General features: G+C 42.2%; 1 protein-coding gene across 3 annotated transcripts; it reads right to left on the reverse strand.

The window, feature by feature from the left end:
• KLHL20 (kelch like family member 20) lies at window positions 1-27,832 on the reverse strand. 3 transcript variants are annotated; one of them, XM_076339725.1, is made up of 13 exons: window positions 26,944-27,170; window positions 25,525-25,585; window positions 17,458-18,031; window positions 13,007-13,165; window positions 11,747-11,841; window positions 10,423-10,538; window positions 9,860-10,043; window positions 8,535-8,678; window positions 8,205-8,338; window positions 7,374-7,582; window positions 4,639-4,745; window positions 2,496-2,576; window positions 1-74 (listed from the first exon to the last, which is right to left on the reverse strand). In XM_076339725.1, the coding sequence occupies exons 2-13, from the start codon at window positions 25,545-25,547 to the stop codon at window positions 14-16; spliced, it is 1,887 nt and encodes a 628-aa protein (XP_076195840.1). In that variant the 5' UTR covers window positions 25,548-25,585; window positions 26,944-27,170; the 3' UTR covers window positions 1-13. The 3 variants fall into 3 exon arrangements, with proteins under 3 accessions (XP_076195840.1, XP_076195843.1, XP_076195841.1); XM_076339728.1 differs by lacking the exons at window positions 1-74; window positions 26,944-27,170 and adding an exon at window positions 27,778-27,832 and having other exon boundaries at window positions 652-2,576; XM_076339726.1 differs by lacking the exons at window positions 1-74; window positions 25,525-25,585; window positions 26,944-27,170 and having other exon boundaries at window positions 652-2,576; window positions 17,458-18,063.

Genomic DNA, 27,832 nt, shown 5'->3' on the forward strand with positions numbered 1-27,832 from the left:
TAGACAAAGTTTGCTATCTCGATTCAGAGGAACACTGGGTAAAGCAGGAGTAGGAGGTCTGACATAACTGGCACCTGTATTTGATTTGAAAACAGGACTGTTACACCCATGGCTTAGTTTTAAATCTAATGCTCAGCTCTTTCCAACAAATTTACATAAATAATCTCTAGAAAACCTAAATTCCATACAGCCTCTTTTAACTTCTTCCTTGCCATAAGAACACAGACTAATAGCATATGAAACTCCAGTGGAGTATGTATATAAACTACAGCCATACTCAGCTTTCAAGAGTGATGCTTTGCTATGTATGTGTGGTATCTACTACAGCCTAGCTGTAAGGTATTGCTGGAATGAAAAGCTACTTTTTTTTTTTTTACATGCTTATCTGCAAATTGGGGTATAGCCCACATAATTGATAACTGCAGTTAAGTGAACAGAGCTAGATTTAGCCAGATAGTGCAGATACTTTCTTCCAGAAGAAGCTGTTTCTGAATAATGTGCTTCTAAGCAATTGAGGGTAACACTAAACAGCAGAGTTTTAAGCCAGTTTTACTTGGGCTGGTATCTGAAAAAACCCCCAGCATCTATATTCACACAAACTATACAAAAGCATAGTCCACTGCTTTCACCCCAAGGAACAAACAAAGAACAGCATAGAAGAAATTTATTAAGATAGCACTATTTATACAAGTTACTCATGCTAGAAAAAAGCATAAATGATACATGTAAACATTTGTTTACAGAATACTTGTTTTCCTTGTAAAGGTGCAAATGATCTTCATATGTAAACACAAGAATACCGACCTTTAGGGGAAAAGGGGCTTTTAAAAAAGTTTTAATGACCCATTTATTACTGTAGTGTAATTTTTACTATATTCAAGCACATTAAAATGCTGAGTTACATGAATCAAACTATGAAGTTAAAGAACTTAAGATGTCAGCACTGCCTTTTTCATTTCAGGAATTTACAGTCCTCTTACTCTTTTAAAATCAGATTTAGTAAGGTCCAAAGTTATATCAGGTGCAAAAGGTCATTCTTTTATACTAGATCAAAATTACAGTACAACCATATCAGAACCTTTGAGTCTAGAGTTCCTCCTTCCTCTCCCCCCGCCCCTGGGTGCCTCCGCAGCCACTGAAACATGACAGTTACAGTGCCAGCAAACAATCCCTCCCCTCCAACTCTTAAATGAGCCTCATACCTTTCCCTGCTCTAAACAACTGCAGGAAAAGTGCATAAAAATCACTAAAAGGGAGGGTACCATCTCATCATGGTCAGTGTTTTACAACAGGAATTCTAAAAACACAGACAAGAGGCAGGAGGGCAGCTAAGGTGATGCTGGTCTAAGCTTTTTTCAGCAGGAGCTGATTGCAGGTCTGCCATTGTAGCAAGAACCTGAGAAGTGAGTGTTGATCTAGGCTAGTCAGAATTAACAGATGATACCTGCATTCCAGCTTCAGACAAGAACCGATATCTAGCAGGCAACGTGAGAAAAAGGTTTTTATAAGTAAGCAACAACTAGTTATTTCTAGGTTCATATACAGGGGAGGGGAGAGACAAAAGCTGAACTTTTGTACCATACACTGTACAGTAAAAAGGCATCATTTGAAATCCTTTTCACTCTCACCCCTTTTGTGCACTTCACTGATTCAGTCGATAGATGAGAGTTCCAGTTCTACTTGCCTCCAGCAAGACTGAAAAGATACTCAGGGCACCCATCCTCATAGCTCTCCTGTACTCTAAGAGACCCTAAAACATACCACAAGGGTTGGAACCACAATAGCTGGCAGGACATAGCCCTGCCCTAACCACCAGCTTGTCAAAACTCAAATCGCACATGCACATATACATATATATAAAATACATATATATATGCACACATATATATGTATATAAAAAGCTGGAATTATCGCTGTGAGCGATACAAAGAAAATACGTGATACAAATCAAATGAAAAAATAAATATACTCTGCGCACAGAAAAGCTTCTGTGCAAAGATGGCACCTTGCAGGTCAAGTACTTTTTTTGAAGCTCTCTGTAAATAAGGCAAAAGCAATGTTTTCTGTATCACTTTCCTCTTTCGCCCACCACACAGCTGCCACATCCACTGCTCACAGCAGGAGGGAAAGCAGAAAACCCTCCTCCTCGCCAGACTCCCAGTATAGCACGTGGTCTCTACATCAGCATTGTTTACGCCACAATAACTTTTACAGTTTGGTTTATTCAAAAGTGTAGACTATTTAGAAAAAATATGGACATAAGCAACACTTCTACTTTTGTCCAGTGGTTCCCTGGAGTCTGACAACATGGTCTCCCATTAGGCACACTCTCACAGAAGTCATTTTTATAATTCCATAGAAAGAGTCACCGGCAAAGAATTACATTGGATCTAGACCGTTCATACTAGAGCTGCAAAGAGGTCCAGTGTCAACAAGTCTCTTCAGTTTTTTCTAGGAATGAGAACCAAGGGGTCTCCCTCCCTCTTGATGCTTACCATATATGGGATTCACAGTGTGTCATTTTGATAACACCTACTCCTCCTCCCAGCCGCCGATAGTTCATTCCACCATACAACCTGCAAAGACAAGGTTTCAGTGGTCACACTGGTTCAGCTCCTTCATGGAGCTACCATGGGAAAGACTGAACCAGCCCTTGTAAGCACTACTACACCATTGTTAACCTCTGGTTAAAGCGGAGCATGACAAGTAAGTTGGGTAGCAGTCATTTTATATACTTCCAAGGTAAACAGCTGTTTTTGCTCATGCCTTTCTCTCTCAAAACAGAAACTGCTTCTCATTCTGACACCGCAGTTTTCTGTTACTCGAGTAATCACTTGCTTTCTCCCTGTCTGGTAATGCACAAGATAGAAAAGAACTTTGCAGGCTGTAGCTGACCTTGGGCTACATTTTGGGTAACGCAAGAGCAAAGATAGGTTTGCTACTCACAATTAAACTAATCCCTTTTATATTTCTAATACCCTCAATTCAGCTGATCCAACCAAGATACAAACACATCCCAAGCACCATCTGTTTCTCCAAAATATGTTACTGAAATGGTGCCTGCATTTCATATGGAAATCTGATCCCTATAGACTCCAGCATCCTACTCACTTCAGCTGCCTATTCCCCTCTGTGCCACTGAAGTCTGCTGGCAGAAACAGGAGAAGCAAGTTCTTCAAACAACTCCTACCAATGCAATTTGTTAAACCCGAATTGCATCGGAAGCATTTCTCAGTCAGGCTACACAAATAAAAATATCCTTCATGGAGCAAGAAGTTCAGCAAACAAAAGAGAAGACTACAGATGTTGATCAGCTATACTGAACGCAGTGGGAGAAAAAACCCACAAGCTTAATACCTTGAACAACCTCCTAAACTTCTGTGAACACTAGCCCAGGCAGTAACTCCTAACTCTAGACATCTTATTATTGTTACTGTCACTGAAGTAGCTGAAACCATTCAGCTAAGGAATACAAAGTAGGTATTACTCTCTACTCAACTGGTTTTCTCAGCAGTTCAAAAGGCATTGTCCATAACTCAACAAACAAGGAAGTTCCTCCACTGCTTCTTATGACAGCTTATCTCATAGGGAAAGGGTTAATCTGCTAGTATTACAAGGCTGGAAGGAATAAGGACATTAATTTCTTTCTATGCCCCACCCCTGCCAGATTACTAAAGCAGCAAGAATACAGATAGGAGCTTGAAATTTAATACTAGTTAGATTTGGGAATAAATACACAGGCAATTGCTTTCAAGTGTAGTTATGACTAAAAAAGAAATAGGAAAAATAGCCTTTCTGCTCAGTACATGGTTTTGATCAGCAATTGCATATTAATTCTCTCAGCTTGTAAATCAGATGAAATTCTTCCAATTGCTGTCTTGCAGATTTAAAGGGGAAGAACATCATATGCTTGAAGTATTCTGTTTCAGCTCCTCCAAAAGGATCTAGAAATCAGAGCCTCAGCTTGAAAGCAAAAAATGAGTAGGCCAAATTCTGCATCATCACTGTGAGCTCCTTCTGCTAAGGGCAAGCTTAGTTTTATTGGGAAGCAGAAGAGACTCAGCCCAAAACAAACAGAAGGGGCATCTCTCTCTCAGTGTGGTCCATTTTTGTTATGTTCAAAAGCAGCACTTAAAAACAAACTAGGTTTTGGTATGACCTTTTGCTTGCTACCCAACAAGCCTGCTAAATCATTTATCTTCTCTGGGTCTCAATAACCTATCCATACAAAATTTTCCTACCTGCAAAAGATGCAATGATACTGTATTCTGTTGCTTAAATCTGTTGGGATACTCAGATGGGAAAACTACAGAAAACTCGCTCCCATTTTACTTAAAATGGAGTCAATGGCTGGAATTCAGGCAGAAATCTGCAAGAAAATGTTTCTCAACTGCCATAGTCATAGATATGGGGATGCTGTAGGTAAATAGCATATTGGGATATTTTTCAAAATGTGATTCTCTTTCTTACTCTTTCATGCAAGCCAACAAGCCACAATGTGAACATTATGCTGGCTACCACACCCAAGTTCTTCACTATGGTGTACATCACACTTCTAATTTGGCTGGGACAGCTCCAGCTGGGTGACAGCAGCTACAGCTGGAGATCACTATTTGACTGTTCACAAACTTAAGTTACCTCCATGTGTTAGCATCTGGATCAAACACCTCAATGGTCTTCAAGTACGTTGTGCCATCAAAACCCCCCACTGCCATTAGCTGTCCATTCACCACTGCGAGGCCAACCTGCAAAACAACCCATCACAGATAGTAGCTATTTAGCTGGGATGTCCTGAAAAGACAGGTCCTAAAGAGAAGGGTTAAAATGAAAATATTAATAAAAGGATTTAATAATCATGTTTGGTGAAAGGCAGTCTGCAGTAGAGGGTTTTTTGGGGGAAAAAAGAACAAACAAAATAACCTAAAAAAATAACAAGACATTAAAAGTTAAATATATATCTCAAAATAGAGAATCTCGTAAAGAAAAAGCAGAAGGTTGCCCTTACTACCAGTTACAAGAGATAGAACTGCTTGAATGATAATAGATACATGAGAACCTAAGCCTTTATCAGCCAAAACTTATTATGTCCTGGACTGAAATTCTTGACAAAGTATGACACAGACAAATCAGAATATCTACCAGACTACAGCCTGGAATGCTTGCTGAAACTAGGAGAACCATATGTAAGCCCCTGGCCTGCTCCTCTTGGGCTGGACCATCTGTAAGCACCTTGGCCTCCAAATTTCAATTTTGTCTTTCTGCTGAAGCTCAGAACCACTGAAATCTCAATCAGTTCTGTGGTTTAGGAACATCACTTCCAGTGAAAACATCTCATGGCGTAAAAGAGAAAAGACGACAAGAACACAATATAAATGTAAAATGGTCCTTGTTTTGGCTTTGCAGAAGTTAGAAAGAACTCAGGAGGGCTGCAGATACAGATGCATCTGTTTAGCAGTTTCTACAGAAAGCAAATACAGAAGCAGCTCATGAAAAGTCAATGCCTTATCAGTAACTAAAAAGGAGAGTGTTTGACAGTGTACTATATGCTTTGAGGACAGAAATAAATACGTATTCTCTGCCTCCAAAACCAGTAGTTGCTCAAATTATGATTCATACTTGCCTTACCAGACACCAAAATACTAACATGCAGACAGAATTAATCCACTCTTTACTACAAAATCCAGTATCTAATGAGAAATATTCATAACATTTGCATCTGCCCAAACACAATGACTACTTAAAACACTATGTTAATCTTTTGTTCACATGTCTACAGAAAGCAGGAAGATTAGCAGTTGATGAGAACATGCTGCCACTCCCCATACTCACAGGATTCAGTGAAGAGAGGTAACGTACTAAGTGAAAGCCCAGAAATCCTGTTCCCACACACATCTCAAGGCCATGAAAAGACTTTGCTGGAAGTTTGAATCTAAACACACGCTTGCCCAGTTTCCCAGCTCTTTCTTCTGGGCAAGTAGGTATGTTCACCTCCTAATTCATCCAAAGTGGATTGCAGGGTAAGACTCAGGTACTATTTTTGATAGTGTTCTCTAATAGGATCTCATACCAAGTATGGCTACTTCACCAAGTAAAAACCTAAAGAACTCTGTTTCAGGCCTAAGAAGTTGACTCCATATAAGGGACCAAAACTATTAAAAAAGACCCTCAAATGACTCAATTTCCCCAACCTCAGGCATATTAAACAGCTGTCTATGGCATGACATGACTACGACTTCATTCTCTAGTCTTGCTAAAGAGCTTTGACTTTTTGCGAACCTTTCCCCCTCACAGAAGAATCATAGAATAGTTTGGGTTGGAAGGGACCTCTAAAGGTCATCTAGTCCAAACCCCCTGCAATGAGCAGGGACATCTCCAACTAGATCAGGTTGCTCAGAGCCCCATCCAACTTGACCTTGAATGTTTCCAGGGCTGGGGCATCCACCACTTCTCTGCGCAACCTGTTCCAGTGTTTCACCACCCTCATTGTAAAAAAATTTCTTCCTTATATCAAGTCTAAATCTACCCTCTTTCAGTTTAAAACCATTACCCCTTACCCTACCGCAACAGGCCCTGCTAAAAAGTCTGTCCCCATCTTTCTTATAGGCCCTCTTTAAGTATTGAAAGGCCACAATAAAGTCTCCCCAGAGCCCTCTCTTCTCCAGGCTGAACCACCCCAACTCTCTCAGCCTTTCTTCATAGAGGAGGTGATCCATCCCCCTGATCATTTTTGTGGCCCTCCTCTGGACCTGCTCCAACAGGTCCATGTCTTTCCTGCACTGAGGGCTCCAGAGCTGGACGCAGTACTCCAGGTGGGGTCTCACCAGAGCAGAGTAGAGGGGCAGAATCATCTCTCCCAACCTGCTGGCCACGCTTCTTTTGATGCGGCCCAGGATACGGTTAGCCTTCTGGGCTGCGAGCACACGTTGCTGGCTCATGTCCAGCTTTTCATCCACCAGTTCCCTCAAGTCCTTCTCCACAGAGCTGCTCTCAATCCCTTCATCTCCCAGCCTGTATTGATACCAGGGGTTGCCCCAACCCAGGTGCAGGACCTTGCACTTAGCCTTGTTGAACCTCATGAGGTTCACACAGGCCCACTTCTCGAGCTTGTCCAGGTCCCTCTGAACAGCATCCCATCCCTCAGGCATGTCAACCGCACCACTCAGCTTGGTGTCATCTGCAAACTTGCCAAGGGTGCACTCAATCCCACTGTCTATGTCATTGATGAAGATATTAAACAGTACCAGTCCCAATACGGACCCCTGAGGTGAAGGTACAGAGGAAGCAAGAGAAAAACCTCACAAGATGACACTCTACCCTGTTCTCTCACCACGAGATTATGTATAGTATAGACAAGCAAACCAAGCCAAACTCACTCCGCTCCGGCGGGATGTCATGGCCACAACAGGAGACCACTGGTTGGTTCGAGGGTTGTATCTCTCAGCACTACTGAGCTCTGTTGTATCATCTCTGCCTCCCACAGCATATATCATGTCTTGGTATACTGCACAGCCCAGGTGCTTCCTCCTCGTCCCCATGGGTGCGATTGTGTGCCAGCGGTTCTCCTGGGGATTGTAGCGTTCCACTGCAGAGGAAATTACACATCTTTGGACAACAGGGTTGGCAGGCAGTGGGGGTTAGCACTTTTGAACCTGCATCCAAAGTATTGCTCAATCTGTAAAGACACTGCAATTTCCACACACCAAAAACATGATGAACCAGTTTGTTATCTCTCACTCTAATGCTTTTCTTCTATAGAACGCTTGCTATTATCTCTCCTGTCTCCAGCCCTACACAGTCAATCACAGTCAGCATCTTCACTCAAGAGGGAGCTGGCAATGCTACAAACTGACCTGCATTACCATCTTGCAGTAGTTTTACCTTTGGCACCTTCCTTCCTACAGCAGAAAAGGGCTACTGCAGGAAAAAAAGATGTGCTTGCAACTGTTATGCAGGTGATCAAAGTATTGTATTCAGGACACACTGCCAAATGCAGCATCGAGAAAGGAAAAAAAAAACAACATGCAACCAGGTAATAGGGGCTCACAAGCCTGGAGAGTGAATTACTGTATGGGAAAAATCATATTTAAAGAAGAAAAAACACCGCAAACTGATCACTAAGATATTCAACAGCCATCTGGGGACACTAAGGACAAACAGGACCATGACAAGTGCTGACTGCAATTAAGGGACAGCAAAAGGCATACCAGTATTGAGAGGAGAAGTTCCATCAGAGCCTCCCACAGCATAGAGGAAGCCCCCTAGCACAGCCACTGCAACTCCCAGACGCCTGGTGCTCATGGAAGCCACTCGAGTCCATTTGTTTTCTTTGGGATCATACCTGGCAAAAGAATAAACACCGAAACTTAATCAAGTGTCAGCATCTTCACAGAGGGGCGGGAAGACTGACTCCAAACAAAAATCCCCATAAGATTTGTATAGTATTTGCCTCCTCTCCAGCTCATCTGCATCAACTGCACCTTCTAAGAGACCCTCTTCTCCCTGTGACCCACTTTTTTTTTTTAATTAAAAAGTACCTTTCCACAATGTTGAGACAAGAGACACCATCCTGGCCACCCACAGCGTAGAGGTAGCCTCCAAGAACTGCTACTCCAACACTGGTCCTGCAGGTGCTGGTGGGGGCCACGTCACTACTCCACTGATTGGTCTTTGGATCATACCTAGAAAAACACACCAAACAGCACAAATTGCTTGACTAGGTAATGCTTCAGACTCCCCTGTGTTTGGGAACTACTAAGGCAGTGAAACTTGCTTATCTTGAGCTTAAACTGCAACACAGCTATTTGTAAGTTGGATTAAAACCCCTGAAGTGATATAATGCATCCAATACACATTATTCCAGGGATGTTCAAACTGCAGCTTGAGATGATTCAAACTGAAGATCAAAGGTTCAGGTTCATAAGACAGCAGGTTACCAGGGACTTGCATCTAGGCAAAAAGCAGCAGCCAGAGTTACTCTGCTGTATGTTCTCTGCAGTTCACACAAGAACTTAGCCAGCACTGGGACCTGCGCTTCAAGATAAAAAAAAAAGAAGGAACCAGATGGACTTGGGAATCCAGAGACAAGGAAATATAGTGCATAGCAGAAAAGTGCAGGACATGGGAGATGTAAGGCTAGGGTCATGATTTGGGAAGCTAGAGTACGCAAGAATATATGTGGGAAGATGGGGAGGCTCGAGGAGAAAGGAGATATTTGTATAGCTCATTGGATTTGTTACAGGGCCAAGATTTAGAGTATTAGGAGTGCTTGAGTCACGTGGCTTTTAGGCATGGGGACTGCCATATGCAGCTCCCAGAAACAGGAAGCTTGGCAAAGCTTGTTTGATTTATGTCTTTCACAGGTCTAAAACTGACCTATTTTCCTTCTTCTGTGTAAGTGCCAAGGTTCCTTAATTCTCTGGTTACCACTCCACAATAAGATTCCAGGGTCTTTCCCTTAATATCTAAGAAATGCTTACTATAACCTCACCTTCCTCAACAATGCTAAAAACAAACCAGCAATTGCAAAGAAAGTTAACCAGGATCATCACTCCTCCCATCAATTATACCCAGACCCAACTCTTACATATGCTTCCTTATACCAAAGGCTATGTCTTGTCTCATTAAGCTGGGAATAACATGACACAAGCTGTTACACGTGAAGTCCTAGTTCAACAGTAAACCAACACAATATTGAAGGGGTATGCAAGGGAGGAGGAAATGTAGATAACATGTAATATAAATTTCAGGTTTTCAGCAGAACAAGAACACAGCTGGCAAAATGAACTCATTTTTAAGAGGCTGCACCCAGGTTTAAACATTCAGAGTTAACATTTTGCACATTGGCTTTATGGATACATACCTTTCTACACTGTTAAGATAAGAGGAACCATCATGGCCTCCCACAGCATAAAGGAGATCATCCAGAACACTGACTCCAACACCACAGCGTCTTTTGCTCATGGAAGCCACCATCCGCCACTCATTGGTTTGAGGGTCATAGCGCTCGACACTGGAAATTGCATCCCCGCTACACCAGCCCCCCACTGTAGGAACCAAACACAAGAAATAAGTCATAACAACGCACTAAGCTCATGTACTATATGTGTGCCTGGTACAAATAATCCCTCCAGACTTTGCCAGCCTTAACCCAGTAGCCCCATCTCTGAGTTGCTCATTCTGAGGATTATAATTAGAAGACAAAATGTGATTTTCAAGAGGATTAGCATAAGTTTGGAAGTACTGTGGCATTCATAGCACCAAAGAAATCACACAAGTAAGAAAGTATAAGTTAACTCAAATCTCCAAATATTAATGCACAGGTCACTTCAGAAATATGCTGTAAAGACTAGCCTTATGGAAGCACTACCACCAGAAAACCCCAACTTGACTCTCCTGACCTAAGCCAGCAGGAGCTACACATACCTGCAAAGAGCACTTCTCCACAGCGTATCGGTTTGCGTGGTCTAGTTCTTGGTCCTTGCATCAGTGGCCGTTCTTGGGGCAACAGCAGATAGTTTTTAGCTTCATCCACTAGATCCCTGTGCAAGACGGGAAAATATTAATCCCCAAAGTTCACCTGATACCAGTCGCAGGAGAAGGTATGAATCAAAACTGATGGCAAGAGCAGCCAGCACTAGTTATGCATTTAAGGTATTCACAAATCACATAAGTGCATGAGTAGCTCTAGTTAAAACGTACACTGTCACCTAAATACTCATCAGTTGTTTACAAGTCATTTACACAAGTGACAGCAGTAGACCAGTATCAATATTTGGCCAGAGTTAATAATAGATATTGCTTGCTATAAAGACTGATAAAAAAACTGGCACAAGAGATTTGTCAAGCTTACTATGCAGAAAAGAAAAACCCAGACTGCCTCAAGCTAAAACTTAACATCAGTTGTTTTGTCTAGGAACAATTCAGGAGTTGAAAAGCACACAAATACGTAATACACACACATGACCAATAGATGGAGATAGTACCCTTCTGATGAATATTTTCTCCATCAGCTCTGGCCAGCTCACACTGTCCATCCATTCATGACTTGCCACCTGGACTAATCCTAATATTCCAAACCCTTGAACAAAACAAAAAAGAAAAAAAAGTCCTCCTTCCCTCTACAAATGTGGAATTTCCCCACTACGAATGCTTATTCAGGAAGAGAACAGTTTAGCCTATCCCCTGAACTTTTTTACATTAAGCACAACAAGAAAAATTGCGTGCTTTATAGATGATACAGAACTCCGTAGAACTAGAAAGGTGAGACTCATACCATAAGAGAAGGAAATAAGTTTCCCTGCACTAGCATTGTGGGAAATAGACTGTAATCCCAGAGTCCAATTCAGTTATCAAAGTACAGATTTTTTACATAGAGAAACTCCTTTAAGTCATAATGAGATCATGAATGCCATGCGAGTGGTAAGCTGTAATGAAAGTCCATGACTAGAGAAACAAAAAAGGTGAAGTGGAAAACAATACACTGAAGGGTATTTTACCAACAGTCAAACTGTGCACTCAAAGTTTCCTATTTCACTGAAAACTTGAAAAAACAAAAACACTTCTAGGGCACACTGTTGACTATTATACAAATAGAAAGCACGCTTTCTTGCATCTCTCAGTTGCAAAAGAGGAAATTGTGAGATATCACCCATTTACCACTGACAAATCAGCAGTTTTAGAGAACAGATGCAAACAAGGCACCCAAATACAACGCAATCCAATTCTGTAAATCAGTGAGGAGATTTACCGGCATTCCTCATCACTTTTAATAAGTGGATCAGAGCCCACTGTACCCACAAGAAACTTGGGACTCAGCAGCGGTAGACGGACATGCTGCAGGACCTAAAACACAAAACAGAACATATATGGTAAATCACATATACCCACAGAGATGTGAGAAGCCAAATGGAAAATGACAGTGGCTAACAAGTTTTGATAGAGTTGTTAATTCCTGTGGCAAACATGCACGGTCATTTACACATCCAAATCCTGGCTTTTTAGTTAAATGCAGCTCGTCTTACAGCACCTTTGCCTTTTCAATATATCAATTTAGATACCCAGCAGAAAATCAGTATTTGAAAGGGGACAATCCACTGGATCTATTAACAGAGGAAAACAAGCTCACAATTGAAAACCTTTACAAAATTACAGATGTCAATACGTCTGCTTGAAACACTAGTTTAGTTAGAAGTTTTATCAACCATTTAGCTCTTAAATGTGACCAGTATTGTGCAATAAATGAACAACAACAAACAACACACCTTTCACAACTTAGCTTAGAATTTAGAGGTGCATGCAGGTATAGACAGAGGGGCCTAAAAAGGCACACAGTTATAAGAGCATTAAGAGCTACCTTGAGAACAGCAGGTTTTTCCGGTTTGGTTTGTTTATTTAAAACAATTTTCAAAAGCTTTCCACTAAATAAAGTTGCATTTAACATCTACTTCCAAAGCAGAGACACTGAGGCAGGCAGACTCTCACCTCTTTTGATCAGAAAGCCTGAGACTTCAGAGGCTTTCCGGCTGACAGCTTTGTCAGAATGGGTGCTTCTCTGTGAAATGGCTTGGTTTAGATGAAGCATCGTATTTCAACATAACCATTCTGACAAGCTCCAGTATAAGATCATGAGGGCTGAGGCATAATCAAACAGCAGATCTTAAAGATACACCACAAATGAAGACAAGCTTTTTCTTATCCACTATGGTTTTTACACAACACTCAAAGCAATGCAGCCAGGTTTGTCTGGACAGACTACTGGAATGATCTAGTTTGGCAAGTCCTACCTGGAAATAATTCAACAAAGCCCCTACTGAAGGCTCTAGCCACTGCACCTTCCAGCCTAGATGAAGGCAAAGTGCAAGCCATCTAACACAGGTGGAACTCAGAGAGAATTACTGTGGCTTTGCATGCATTCAGAACTGTGACACTGCTGTGGCACCACCATATCAGCCCTCATTACTCTTCCCCTGGATAAAACGGTCTCGAATGTTACTGCGCTCAAGATTACCTGTGGCAGCTGGGGTCTTCTTTCCTGAATGCTGTATTTCACCCAGGCCATCACTGCATTGAACACCTGCTCTTCACTGCGAACATTTAACTCATCACTGGATATAATGTCAATGAGTTGATTGGCAGGAAGCAGCATGAACTCCTCACTCTCCATTACCTGGTTAAATGGAAAGGGAAAAAAAGAGAAAGTAAGGACAGTGGCCAAAGCACCACAGCCATTCACCACTCCAGCACTTCAGTGCAACTCTAAAGTGGATACAGTCCACTTGAATTAAGAGTCTAATGGACTGATCCAGTAAAGTGCCAAATACCCATCACTGTTTTGACATCAACACATGTGAAGGGTTTGCTGCACAGAGCAGAATGCAGTCCCTAGCAACACAACACTGACACCTTTAGATGGGGATGCAAGTGAAAGGGAATTTTACATTAAGTTTTTTTGTAGGACATGTTTAAAGCGTTAAACCACAGAACACACTGATCAGGTTTCAAAATTTAGGAAAAACAAAGCCCTTCTTTAAAAGTCAGTCTCCTTGTTTGCCATGTCTAATATATAAAGCAGAAATAAAAATGCTGCATAGGTGATAAATACGTGACTGAAGTGGTATCAGAATAGAGAGGCTCTATTCACAAGAAATCCAAAACAGAGCACAAAAATAAGAGTCTCAGAAAGAAGTTACCAGTAGCATTGTAGAGAACATGGAAAGTCTTCCTGAATGCCGATTTGTGGCAGAACAGAAAATATTTCAGGAGATGGTGATGGACGCATTTGATCCTGCCTGTTTCATTTGCTCTAAATATATACATAGCATTTGCACAAGTCCAGATGCACTTAAGAGGGAATCAGAGCCTCCTAAAGCCCTAAGGACTGATCTCTTGTGAAATTCAAGCCACTGACAATCTGCAAACATATTCATTCCTTCAGTACCCAAGATAGCGACCGAGTTTCTCAGGAAGCGTTAGCTGCCACTGGAGGCCTGCTCACACAACACACCACAGAGCACATGTGAGTCAGCCTGCAACTGCCTTGAGAGGTTACAGAGCTCACGCACAACCACATCTTCTGCACTGATACCAGGCAGATGGGAAAGATGCAAGAATCGAAATAAAGAGAACTGCAGAAATGGTTTGATTGATAACTGCCAGCTTGGCTTCCCTACAAGCACTCCCAGTCCGTAGCCTGTAATCTGAGAAGTTCAGTGACAGAAAATAACTGAATATCGGTTTGTCCTTGTCATTTGCAACCACACTAGAATTCCAGGACTTACTTTATGATTTGCAGCATAAATGAAAGAAAAATACATTCTTTGACACGATCGTCTCAACAGCAGTCAGCTGTGCAGTCCTTTTAATTATCTAAATAAATTAAGAGCACTGAATGAATATACAAAAATTGCCAAGTACTGACAACAGCAAATATAGTTGAAAGGAACACAACAGAGTGAAATCAGCTACCAGACTTTGGTCTAGGATCCCATGGGCTTTCAGGGGCAGTAAGAGCCACAGCAAGGTTAGCCCACACACTTCTTTGTCCTTAAAGTAACAACTGGGCTGGTCATTAAAGATCTTTATCAACATTTTTCCATAGTCTCCCTCCCTTCTACATAGACTAGCTTATGCCTAAACTTTACCCCGACAGTTAAGTGCAGCCTCAGACTCTGAAAACAGAGGCTCTGGAAATTTTTCAGTTAAGGATGGTCACCCAGACTCTCCCTTCCACCCTCAGAAAACCCAGTTGCATCGATGGCAAACCAAGTTATTACTACTACGCAACTTGTTAGTTTACATAGTAAAACAAATAATTATTTAAAATGCTTTGGCTTATTTTGGCTTAATTACCAGGACACTAATAATTATCTGACTAATATTAATGGCCTATTTCACTGACTTGCTTACTAAACAAGAATTGGATGGGCTTCATTTCCTCTACAGTATTCATGTGCATTACTGCACTTACAAACAGATAGAATAAATGTCAGAGTATACAATATGGAGTGCAATTTTTGTCTGTTCATACAAAGTACAAGTTGTTCATCCTTAAGTGTATTTTTTCCCCTTCACACAGATGTCAGAAACTAAACAAAAAAATACGAAGGCTGTTCTTATACAGCGGAGTTGTTAATAGAACCATTTCATATTACATGCACAAGATTCACTAGGGGTTTTAGGCAACAAATTAAATTGAGGGGAATGGAAAACTTGGAAAAACATTTTACCAAGAAGTTAATGATGTAATGCAGCAATACACATAAAAATTAATAGAACTAGAGGTTAGCACAGCAGAGGACGTGAAGCAATTCAGATGGCATTCAGAGTAACTGCACGGGTTGGCCTGATGCCTAGTGCTTAATATTTTACATTGCCATTCAGGAAATTCTCATCTCATTTCTTTTTGCCAGCTTGGAGGAACGATGACGATACAGCCTCTGCAGAGGAGGGCACATTTTTTATCAGTTCTCAACCTCCACAGTGGAGTATTATTAAGTAACCAAGTCACTGGCTTCCATCAGGGATTACCAATCCACTCACCAGATGGAAAATAATGGCAGAACAGAATACAATCCCAACAAGCAGCACCATTAAGATTGTCTACAGAGAAACAGTGGAAGTGAAAGAAGTGATCATTAAGGATGAAGAGATGCAAAACTCCCAGGGCACTGAAAGGGACACCAAACCTGCCCAGGCCAAAGAAATAGTGCTCTAATCCAAGCAATGGTTTTCCAGAGGCCATGATTCACTTAAGTCAAGTATAACTTGCATTATCTTTGAGGAGGAGAATGTCTTCTCATGTCCAAAACTTTTGCTTTTGTGTGCTTTAACAGTCTTCGAGGGACTGCAAAAGAACAGATCCCCATAGCAGGCAGCTTTTAACAGCCAGCTGCATGTATTAATGCTAAAACATTTAAAAACAAAATTGTTATGCTGTTAAAAAGTTTAGAGGCTTGTAAGCATGCCCTACTCATGTAATAATGAGAAGAGCACAGATCTAACCATTAAAATGACCAAACACTGAAAATAGGTTACCATCCTGCTCCCCAAAAAAATGCAGAAGAAAAGAAATGCAGAGCAAGCACAGAGCACATGAAATGGCCAGCTAAAATGTAGGGCTTTTGAGAAATCACCAAGTTCTACAAAAAACAAGCTCTCATCTTAAACAGCACATTTTATTTTCTAGTCTTCATGGTTAGGAAAGACATATTTGATGGCAAGTTTTAGAGAAAACTGATGTCATGTGTTTACAGTTAAATACCAAGTATTGTCTTCAATGTGTCCAACGGTCAAGTTCAATTGTGTTTGCTTCTGCTCACAATTTTCTTAAGTACTACCTGACTGAAATTAATACAATTCCAATCTATTTCCTGCAGGGAGAAAAAAAAGTCAGCAAGCTGCAATCAATCACAGCACTTACATACTGCCACTTCTCTGGGAAACTAAATTAGCATCAGGAGTCGATACTGGAGTTACTCCCTTTGGAAAGGATCTACCTGTGAAGCAGGTGGAAGGAGGAGATTTCTCCATAGCAGGCTGCCTGTTCCAAGGGATGGAAGAGTGCAGTTTCTGGAAAAGGCAAGAGATGAATCTCTCCAGCAGGGGAACAGACCTTCATGCTGAGCGCACTCCTAGAGAGTAGCTGCTTCCAAAACATACGCAAATTCTTGCCCTTCCAACCAGAGCTCAGGAAAGACACCACTTAAGTGTTGGGCTCCTTTCTGCATCTGGGTGTAACAGTAAGTAAAGACCCACTCTTCTCAGACTATTGCTCACAGAATCCTTAATTATTATGCTGATCCTTCCCTGAACCAGTTGCTAGCAATTTTTTTCCCAAAAAAATTATCTAGGCAGAGTTAACAAAGGAAAAGAGACTTGGGTTTATAAAGGTCAGCTACAAAATTACACATCTGAATTACTTTCAAACAACTTCTGCTGAATAATAGATGCAAAATCCTACTTCTGCTACAGCAAGGGAGTTGAAGACTCCACTGAGGCAGCGGTATGCTCCCCCACACACCCATATGTCCAATCCCTAAACTCAACACCAATTTTTTTTTGTTTTATTGATGTATTGTCCTTACTTTAACACCCGTCTCTCCTCCAATCCTGTAGAATCCAAACATTTCTGAAAGATGAGTGGAATGTCACGCCATCGTGCAGCCACATCAGATATAATACTGAACTCCAACTATGCCTGCAACCTTGCCTTCCACATAGCACTCGCCACACTAAGAGAAGAAGTGCTGTGGATCATATATGAACCACCAGTGCACCACAGTCCTGCAAGTACCTCTTTCCTCTTTCTTCCCCAACTAACGGCTGGCACCCATCACTATTAGAGCACACAGCAGATGTAAAGGCAGGATTTGGAAAGAAGCACAAAATGAGAGTTGCCCAGGCTCTCTCAGGATGCATTCACAGGTTTTACACCATGATTCCAGCATACTAGCTTCTTACCTCCTGGAAGTTATGCTGTGTGAACTTGTCAGCAATCCTCAGCAGTTCACGGCATGAGTGAGTGTCAGCAAAAGCTCGGATGCCCAGGCAGTTGGAAGGGTCCAACTGTCTCTTAAGGAACTCGCAGCAGGCCTCCTGGATCTCAGCCAGCTGGAGAAGGCAAGCAGCTGGCAACAAAGTCTGGACATTTCCCTCTTCCACAGTGATCTGAGAGGTGTACGCAAAGTCAATCAGCAGTTCCATGGCCCTTTCGTCGATGTCCCTGATCACTACTTCTGTCTGCCGACTCTCTGCCAGCTCCCCAGTGAACATGGCTCGGAAGTAAGGGCTGCAGGCTGACAGAATCACCCTGTGGGCGTAGATCTTCTTCGCACCGACTACTAGCACCACATCGCACAACTCCCGGTGCTTCCGGAGAAGATTGATGACTTCCAAAGTTTGTCGAGGGTGCTTGTCAGAGATGTAGGGCATGCGAGCAGGCTGCGGCACCCCTTCTGGCAGTTTGTTAGGATCTCCGAGTGTGCAACGGCTAGTCACGTCCATTCCGGTCTCTCCTGGTCGAGTACTGGTACACCTGCAGTGGAGGAAACCATAAGACAGGACCATCATCAACTAATCTATCACCAGCTGTCAGCCAAAGCTCTAGGGCTCGCATCGATTACGAGCGCAAAACCAGCAGTGCCCGTAGTTCCATGCTGGAATGTGGAAACAAACATATGATCACGTGAAAGAGGAATCCGTCTCAAACCAAAGTGTACCTAGAAGTAAACAAATGCCAACTTGCAACAGGCTTATATTTATACCTATTTTTATATGCTTTCTATGACACACCACTGTAATATCCAACTACACATACATATTTATTAACTGAACCTCATAATAGCCTTGCGTGGCAGAGGAATATTAGCTGCATTTCACAAAGAGTGACTCAAAGCAAAGATGATTAGCTGACTTGCCCATTGTCACTTGAGTTTTCTTTGACAGAGCTGGAGATGGATTTCCACTGCAAAGAATTCTAGTTGCATGATTTAACCAAATTTCTCTGCTCTTCTACTTACATTTTTGATACGGTCACTCATCACTGTGATATCTGAACATACTAAACTATCACACAGATTGCAGTAACTTAAAATGGCCTGCAACCTACCACAACTATCTTTCAGGTTCACAGAATACCCATTTAATCATCACCTCTTCAGTTATTTTTAAATTATGGAGGCTTCAGACTCAATCTACCTTCCCTGACATGTTTCAAAAGAATGTTAATCCTTCCCAAGAATGGCAGACTAAGAACCGCAGAGGGCAATCAGGATATCAGACCAATCAGGAAAAAGTCAAAACAATCAAAGTATCCATGACTATCAGCCTACCAAAAAAGGAAGAAAATAAAATCAAGATTGTAACTTTAGAGATGAGGAACCACTTGAGAATATATAAACCAAGTTTCTGGCACAGAGTAGAAAAAACAGACTATCGTCCCAGCTTCGCACGCAGTGTTCTAGCTATCTGATGTCCTTCTTTACGAAAGTTCAGGTACCTTTCCTTTATTCCTCACATCCCTAAGCAGATGTCAGCTCTGCTACAGCTTAAGTGCAATACCCCTTTGCACGGTAGCACGACAATGCTGACAGATCATCCTTCGCACCATGTATGCTACTAACTCGAGAGAACGCGAATGCAGTATTGCCCCAAGCCCTTCTGCAGTTCTGCAGGGATGAACCAAGATGACACATCTCGTACATCACTTTGCAGAGACGTCTGCCTACACCCCAGGCTTCACTATCACATTATGACTGAAATCAGTGCTAAACAAGAATTAAACACAACTCCGTTTTCAGCAATCAAACTAAATAAGCAGATCAGTGCACACTAAACATACCAAACACGTAACTGAGACGCCATTTTGCATGTTGGGAGCATATTTGAATTTCTGCCACATATCATATGAACAATTATTAAAAAGATGCATCAGCACCAGTGACATATTGATTACTACAAAAATAAAGAAAATACAGGAAACTATTGCCTCTTCCCACTTCAAAGGAAAACCCTCACTTAGAGCAATTAAAGGATACTGAGCAAAATATCAGAATACTGATGGTTATGAATTATCCAGTGAGTGCACTGGCTGTTGGAGATATACTGAAAGACCCAGTACATCTTATCCATTACCAGCTTCACTGGTATAATGGCATTTGTGAGCTGTCACTGCCACACTTTGTTCATACTAAGAGTTAAAAAGAAATCTAACTTCGCTTTCCCATTGCTCAACATATCTTGCAGCATGCTTGAAGGAAAGAATTAAAAAAAAATAACTCACATCTTTTCCTCTCATTATTATGTCAAATGCACCTTCTAACCACAGGGAGGGAAACCAGTCTCTTTGCAGCAGTTCAAATTATTCACTTGCATCTTAGCCTGTTTTCCCATTCCCCCCACACACTCTCCTTGATCATCATATTCAGATGTTTCAGACCATTACCTCTTCCTCATATCTTAGTTACACAGATCCAGCTGGGTCTCCCCTCTGGGTTTTTCTGCTTGCTCCTGTTCAGCCTCTGCACCTTAAATGCCTTGTCTTTTATCCCTACTCCATCTTTTTTATATCCATCACCGTTCTCCTTTTCTGACACCTCTGACAAATCCTTCTGCTGTTATACTGCCTCTCACTCTCCTCCACCCACTCTTGTCCCTCACAACCCAAATTCACCTTGTGGGATTTGACAACCATTTTCAAAGCTCTGCCAAGATCCTCATGAACAATGCAGCTAAGCTCTCCTCACAGCAGCATATGCAAACTAAGTTTAATGGTATCCCTACAAAAACCCCAAGAAACCTTGGCTAAAGATTAATTTACCTAATTGGCTTACTTCCATAGTCCTTAGCAGCTAAGGCCAGAGGGTAAGTAATTTAATCCCTATACCAAGAGATGGAGAAAGGTGGTGACAAAAATCCCCCTGTAGAATCTAGCTCTTGCTAAGCAAGCCAAATGGATATTATTGTGCATTAGGGGTTTCAAGCTATGTCAAACCAACCCCTGGGAGAAAAAAGAAAAAATAAGAGCCCTATTAAGACACATGCTACTGTAATAATTTTGGACAGTTTGTCTTTACCAGGCTGTCAGTCAAAGCATCTAAGCACAGAACAAGCATTATTCAAATAAAAACCCATTTCACAGAACTACAGATCACAAGAGACGGCCTATGTCCAGGACAGGACCTCTTTTGGAAAGCAGAACCCCTGTTACACCTGTAGGCTTTCTTCAAAGATGACCCTCACTAAAAACAGCCGTAAAGCAGATCTTGAAGAGCTTTTCAGACTAGCACAGATTTTAACTACAAAAAGATTACATTAAGGCTATGCCGCTACAAGGAATACAGTGTACCTTGTCAATCCCACCACCCAAGACTCTTCGCTGACACAGAGCAATGGGGTAGACCAGCTTATGCCACATGAGTAGTTGGCCAGATTTAGGCAGTAGTCCTAGTCCTTCCTAGCCAGCATGGAACAGGATTTTTCTGCCCAAATTAGACTCTGCTGAACACTTCTTTAAATTAACTAATTGAAAAGGAGTCTAGTTAGTAAGAACTGGAGGCATTACTGCATTGTTCCCATCAGTGTTTATCTGAGTGCCTGCACTGTATCTAGCCTCCTTCCTCCAGGAGAGAAAGTGCTGGTTAATGATTAAAGAAAATTGAATGGATGGAAAAAAGAGTAATAATCAAATTAGCACTCCTGATTCATCCATAACTTACCTCTGGGTAATGCAGAAGCTAGTGATCAATGGCCTTGGGAATTTCCACACTGGATCAAACCAGATGCTTGATATTAAGCACTGTGGGTTGCTGCTATACACAGGCACAGAAGTGTGAATTAAAAGGACACTGTCTGATGGCATGTGTCTCCATGAGGATAATAATTTAACTGCATTATGTGTGCATTATGCATATATATGCACAGAGAATGAAATGATGAGTCAGTAGCTTAGAGGTGTGAAAGACAGAAGGCAGCACTTGATTCTCACATGGCAGGCTAGCTGCCTCCCCCACACACACACGCAAAGCTAAGAGCTGCCTCTGAATACTCAGGGTGATTAAGAAGGGTTGAGGATCGGAGAGGAAATGTGTATGCAAGGATAAAGGATTCACACTCAGCTATGCAGATATTCTAGGATTAGCTTCCATCAAAATGCAGGGCTGGGGAAATCAGCAAATACAATGGGATTAAGAAGGGGCTGACAAAGGATCAGTTTTTGTAGCACACTGCTGAAAAGTACAAATGGGAACACAGGCAGTCTGCAACACTAAGTCAGCTAAATAAATAGGCTGCTCTGCCTCCATTTTATTCAGCTATGCCAGTTCCCAAAACTTTATTCATTAACAAAGGCATCTATGAGACATCCATCCTTAGAGCTTATAGCAGCTTCTTCCAAAGTTCAAAAAAATATTTAGTAATATGTATCTAAGAAAAAGTACTCTCCGATACTGTCATAGAGCTCCTTAACTTTCAAGTCAGAGTAGCCTGCATTTTTTGTTTAAGATAACGTATGTTTTAGCATGAGATTACAAGTAAGCTTTAACACAGTTCAGCAGAAAACAATAGGCTGACCTAAGGTCTATGAAACAGAACAAGTCTCAGGCTGAAAACATCAACTGAAATCCAAAATCATACATTGCTCTAGGGGATTTCAGTAGCAATGGATTTTAGTAGCAAATGAAGAAAACAAACCAAACCAGTAGTGATTTCTGTCAATGCCTCGCTTTGAATTTAATGCATACACAAAGAAAATATTTCCTATACTCGTTACAGAACTGCTAGAACAAAGATCTTTGATTTGGCGCAGCCAAAAGTGATACCTTCAGCATCAGAAGTGACCACCACAACACTGCCAACTAAGTAAATGGAAATGTTTAATTGTGGCAATCAATACTCTAGGAATTAGTTAGCTAGAAGTCTAATTATTAGTAAAAATGCCACTGACTCCTTTTCTTACCTAGACAGCAAGGTTTAGGTATACGTGCTGAATGAGGTTGAGTTATGAAAACAAGCAGATAAACCTGACTGCAATATTATTTTACATTACTCAAAAGGAGAACAGCAAGGATCTGGTGTATATGTCCCTATTTACATTGTTTAGTTTCATTTTCACTGACCAAACCCAGAAAACTTAGTTTCACCAAGAATGAGGATGTCCATACACAGAAAGATGAGGTCATTACTGGAGTATTCCAAAACCTTCCTAAGCCTTTTGCAGTTTGTCTTGGGTAAGTGCTATGTCCAAGCAATCAGTTAACTTCCTGAGTGCACGAGGGCCGCAAGCACACCGTCGGGACCTGCAGTCTCACCCCCTCAGCAGGGTCTGGCTGCCTGTGCCCAAGCCAGCCCTAATACAGTGCTGTTGTAACCTGGGATCAGGCTGCCAAGAAAGAGAAAGAGCCAGGAGAGCCTCCCCACTTTGCTTGGGAGCTGCTCAAGCCCTCGTGCCTGGCCTGAGCTATGGTGAAGGCACACCTGTAGCTGACCATGTACCCCACTAATACTGACCTGCTGCATTGGCTTCCTGGCTTGACCTCAACCCTTCCTCATCACTACAGACTTGCCTGATGAGCACAGGACTCTTGGCTGACCCTGAGCATCAGACCTGCTCCGCCCTCTTGCTCACGTATTGTGGGACTACACCCTTCACTGGAGAGGTTCCCTCTGCCTTGCTTTTACCTTCAGCAAAACAATGTTTTCTTGCTGCTGCCTGACAGCAAGAAAGAATAGCCTGCCCCAACTATCACTTCATTTCTAATGCAAGATAAATCCTGTTTGAACATCAATGCATTTTCTCTACTATAATCTCGACAGGAATAGCTGCAATGCCTTTTCTGTTCAAATTGTACTTCCCATCCTCTGAATGCTGTACACATTTGATAGCAACTCACCATGTTTACTAATACAGTACTGACCAAGTCTCACTCCCCTCTTCTTGCAGTATCTAACAGGACTCTCGCATGTGGTATTAAATGGCTGCAGAGCCCTGAGTAAAAGGATGAAAGAAGTGCTCTGCCATCTGCTTAGCTGGACCTCATAGGAAGATCTGTGAGCCTGAAATCCAATCAGGAACCTTTTATCATCTTCTGCTAAGATACCCAGTAGAATAACAAACAGAAATTTTAACAATCCACACAGAGGCCCTTAAAACATGCAAGCATATTCAAGAACTGAAGTCCACAGCTCACGATAGATCCGTGCTTGTCAGGCTAGACTGCAGCAATACAATACATCTAGGCACAGAGATCACCTGAAAGGTTAGCTCAAAAGTAAAGCCATGTAAATATGTCAAACGTTATCCATGCTCTACCCCGGCTTGCCAGAGAGGGAGGGAAAATGAAAGGTACTGAAAGGTCTGGTCTGCATTCATTATCCAAATAAAATTTTTAAAAAAACCCAAACCTGAAGTACCAGGATCAGCACCACAATAGAAAACCTCTACTTCTTCAGCCCAGTGCTGCTGCCCACCACTAACACTACCCAGTTTGAGTGGCAGACAGAACTTCCATGATACCAAGTCCAAGGCCACAAACCCACAAAAGACATACAAACTTCAGCACTTTAATTCTCTGCCTCAATGCAATATGCAGAAGACAGCAGACATAAAAATAAATTTAGAACCTCGATTTTTCCATTAGGAACACAAAAAAATAAAGTAGAGAGAAAACAAGAACAGAAGCCAAGCTAGTCACCAATTTTATGTCATTTTGCAAAAACATTTTGATAAATGGAGTACAACATAAGAACCTGAAAAGCTGTGGTTTTACGTTGGCTAAGATTTAAACAGTCTCCATTGTGGAAGACTAAGATGGAAAAGAGCTCATCTGCTACTTAATCTGTCTTGGAGAAAAAGGAACTCACTGTAAGAGTCACATACAGCTCCTCATTGTTTAAACCACATTTCTTATCTTGGCAAAAATGTTGAACAATACGTAGCCCCAGTGATGCCCGTATCATGTCCCAAGGTTTACTCATTAGCTTAACTGAAGCAGCAGCACAGTCTTCTTTTGTTGCACTTGAGGGATTCATTTAATTAAACAACATAGTGTCACTCTTCAAGGGTTTAAATGACTATTTATTTCTTACCTCCTTCCACAACACAGAACCCAGGCTAATGGTTTCTGCAAATGCTGTAGCTAGAAATGCTTTACATATGGTTAAAATTCCTTGCTTTCTCTTACATGACTGTTTACAGAATTTTCCATAATAAAAGTTTCCCTACTTCCCACATCCTAAAGAGTGCAGACAGACTAAGCAATTTGCATGAGTTCTCTTTACTTCATTTAGAGGTGTAAAACTTCAGGAAACTTTGCTTACACACAGCCTGTATCACATACAGAAATATATCTGCTGTTAAGATTTGCCATGGGATTGCCATCGGATAGTGATAGTGAAAAGCAACTAGAACTAGCAAACAATCTTGTTTGCCAACCTGCCATCGTGCTGATTTACTGTGACAATTTTTTCTCTATATAACAGATAATGTTTCTGACATAACCACAGCAAGAACTCCCCTGAATTAAACTTCAGCTGCATCTTCAGCTCATTAGAACTAAGGCAGATGGCATCCGTAATTAGAAAAGAAAATCTCCTTTTCACCCAAGACCTCACTCCATCAAAGGGACTAAACTCCTTCAGTTAAGGGAAAAATAATGCCCCTTCGAAATCAAGTTTAAATTTATTCCCAGGCAATTTATTTCACACAATTTCACAATACCTAAGTAATTAAATACTGGATTTCAAATACGATAGTAAATGGGGGAAGTAGGGAAGGGGGATGGAGAATTATGATAACTTGTCTTCTGTAGTCTTCCTAACAGCATATTCATTTAAAAACATCTGGTCTTGTAAATATTGAAAACTAAATACATTTAAGTAAGGACTAAAGATGAATGTTTTATATTCTAATTCTCCTAGCCAGGCCTTAAAAAAAAACAAAAACAAACAACATTTTACTGTCTAGGCACTTATGAAACCAACTCACATGATTTATCATATTTGGATAAGAGAAGGACAATTTTCATCTCTTACCTGCGCATTGGCTTTCCGTCCATGCACTGTGAAGAGAAACCTTCACCCTATGCTTCAAGACCTGATCCAAAAGGAAAAAAAAAAGAAAAAAAAAAGGTGATATTCTGAAGCAAGAGAACCTTCTTTCCTCTCTTCAGTCTGGCTCTAGGACAACAGAACTGACCACATCCAGGTACTAATATGCCTTCAAGTTCTTATCCAGCTATAAAATTCACAGCCTAGATTAACGATGTCTGGATTGCAAAGAATAAAGCAGAAGAAAATATAATCATCATTAAAAGTAATTTCACCACAGCTGCATAATGATTCTTTAGGCAAATGGAACACACACATCATAAAGTCAGTAAACTGTCTGCCTCCCTGAATCCTTAAAATTGTTCTACCAAAGGAAATATCTCAAGTAACAGGGTGCTCGCTCTCACTCCTTGCTCAGAGCCAGGAAGTATCTCTCCCTCATACATTTACCAGATATTTAAGGCAGGCTGGCAGCTAATGAAAAGCACAGCGCTGCTCAACAGCTACACTGCAGAGCCAGAATTTGATATAAGATAAAACTCGTGTCTGGAAACTGAAGATAACTATGTGCCCCAGAGGTAAGAGGGATGCTAATAACGGTAACTACATCTGCAAAGATTAACGATGCTACCTGATGCTCACTACACTTCCACTCCAAATACTCATTTTCTGAGAGGAATAACAGTTGCAAACTGCGCAGGCCTTCCATATTCAACCACTAACTTCTAATTCTAATGTAGATTAACACTTTTTACAAGGGCATCACTCATCCCGATTTCATTTTTAATGACTAGTCAATCAGGAATAAAATTTGATTCAGTCATTATTTAAAGGAGTAAGCCTAACTTTTTGTCACGTATTAAAAGAACAGAAGGGTGTTCAGCTTCCATATTGGCATTCACAGACTTCTTCCCATCCAGAAATGGAGTGAGAAATGGGAAACCAGTGAAACTATAGGAAAAGCAACGACAGAATGAGATTGAATAACTCTTAAAATAAACAGAAGTAGCATTTAAAATAGAAAAACTTAAATTTGGGAAAAATAACATCATTTTTGGAAGACTGAGATTGTCAGATTGGAGCCCAGCATCCAACAATAACAAAATATTTTGGGCACAATTTAAATTAAACTACAAAACGTTTATAGCTTTATTTGGCTATGTGAACAAGCACCTTATTTTATACGCAACATTCTCCAGGTACATTATCACAGAAACACAAATGGAGCAGTTTGCCAGTTAATGAAGAATAAGCTCAGACTTGCTGTCTTCCACAGCTGCAAATTACTCAGGTCCATACTTTCTTGCAAATAAAGAAAGCTAATTCCTCCCAGTTAGGGAATCGCATAACAATTTAAATCCGAGCTACGACTGCCCAGCCTCTCCCCGATCAGACTCTGCTTACCGGTCCTCTCACCAGCGTCGAGGGGCTTCCTGGAAAAGCAAGCCTCACTGTGTGCAACCACAGGGAACACCAGGTGCCCTCTGGAAAGTAGCATCTCCACAAATGCCCGTGTGCAAGAATACATGCAAAAGCCGTTCAGAGCACTTTGCACATGCTAGGAAACGTGGACTATGCTATTCTTAGACCCCTGATTGCATCAGCTTTAATTCCCTTAAAACCCACATTAGAAGTCGTAGAAAAAAAAAAACATTTTGGCCCAGGATCCTTGCTTTAGTGTTCTCCGCGGGGCAGCAACTGAGTGAAACGAGGGTTTTCCCAGCAAAACGTGGCCCTGGCTCTCGAGCACCCGCAAGCACAAGTAGGTTCTCCGAGGCGTGCGGCTGCTCCTCCGAGACGAACACCGCTCCCCTCCCGACCCCTTCCCCTGAAGACCTCACGCCGGCAGCCCAAGGCGCCCAGGGCACGCGGCCAACCGACAACAAGCGGCGGGCAGCGGCGCGGACCCCCGGCCCGCAGGAGGAGACCGAGCCGAGCCGAGGACCCGGGCACGCTCCCCCAGGCCACCGCCCGCCACCGGCCCCAGGAGCAGAGGGCCCAAGTCGCGCTGGGCGCCGCGCCCCGGCGGCCTCCCGGGGCGGCGCGACACACGCCGCTGCCGGCCCTGCCCCGCCACTCCGGTGGCACCCGAGCAGGGCAGCGCGCCCGAGCCGACACCGCAGCGGCGGGGCAGCGGGGCCCCCGGTACTGCCGCGCTACAGCGGGCGGCCGCCCGCAGCCCCGGGAAGCCGCCCCCCTGCCCGACGGCGCAGAACGGACCGCGCCACGCTCACTCACGCCGGGCGCGGGGTCCGCCGCCGAGCCGCGGTCCCGCAGCAGCCGAACCGAGCCC

The sequence above is a fragment of the Aptenodytes patagonicus genome, chromosome 5 (genome assembly GCF_965638725.1).
Source record: "Aptenodytes patagonicus chromosome 5, bAptPat1.pri.cur, whole genome shotgun sequence".
NCBI classification, from domain to species: Eukaryota; Metazoa; Chordata; class Aves; order Sphenisciformes; family Spheniscidae; genus Aptenodytes; species Aptenodytes patagonicus.

Bases quoted from the DNA above. Each gene is read 5' to 3' on its own strand.
- KLHL20 (XM_076339725.1), bottom strand. From the start codon at position 25,547: ATGGACGGAAAGCCAATGCGCAG. The intron at 11,842-13,006 runs GTAATCTTGAGC...TTTGTGTTTTAG, and splicing joins GAAGACCCCAGCTGCCACAG to GTCCTGCAGCATGTCCGTCT. The intron at 10,539-11,746 runs GTAAATCTCCTC...CGTCTTGCACAG, and splicing joins AAAAGTGATGAGGAATGCCG to GGATCTAGTGGATGAAGCTA.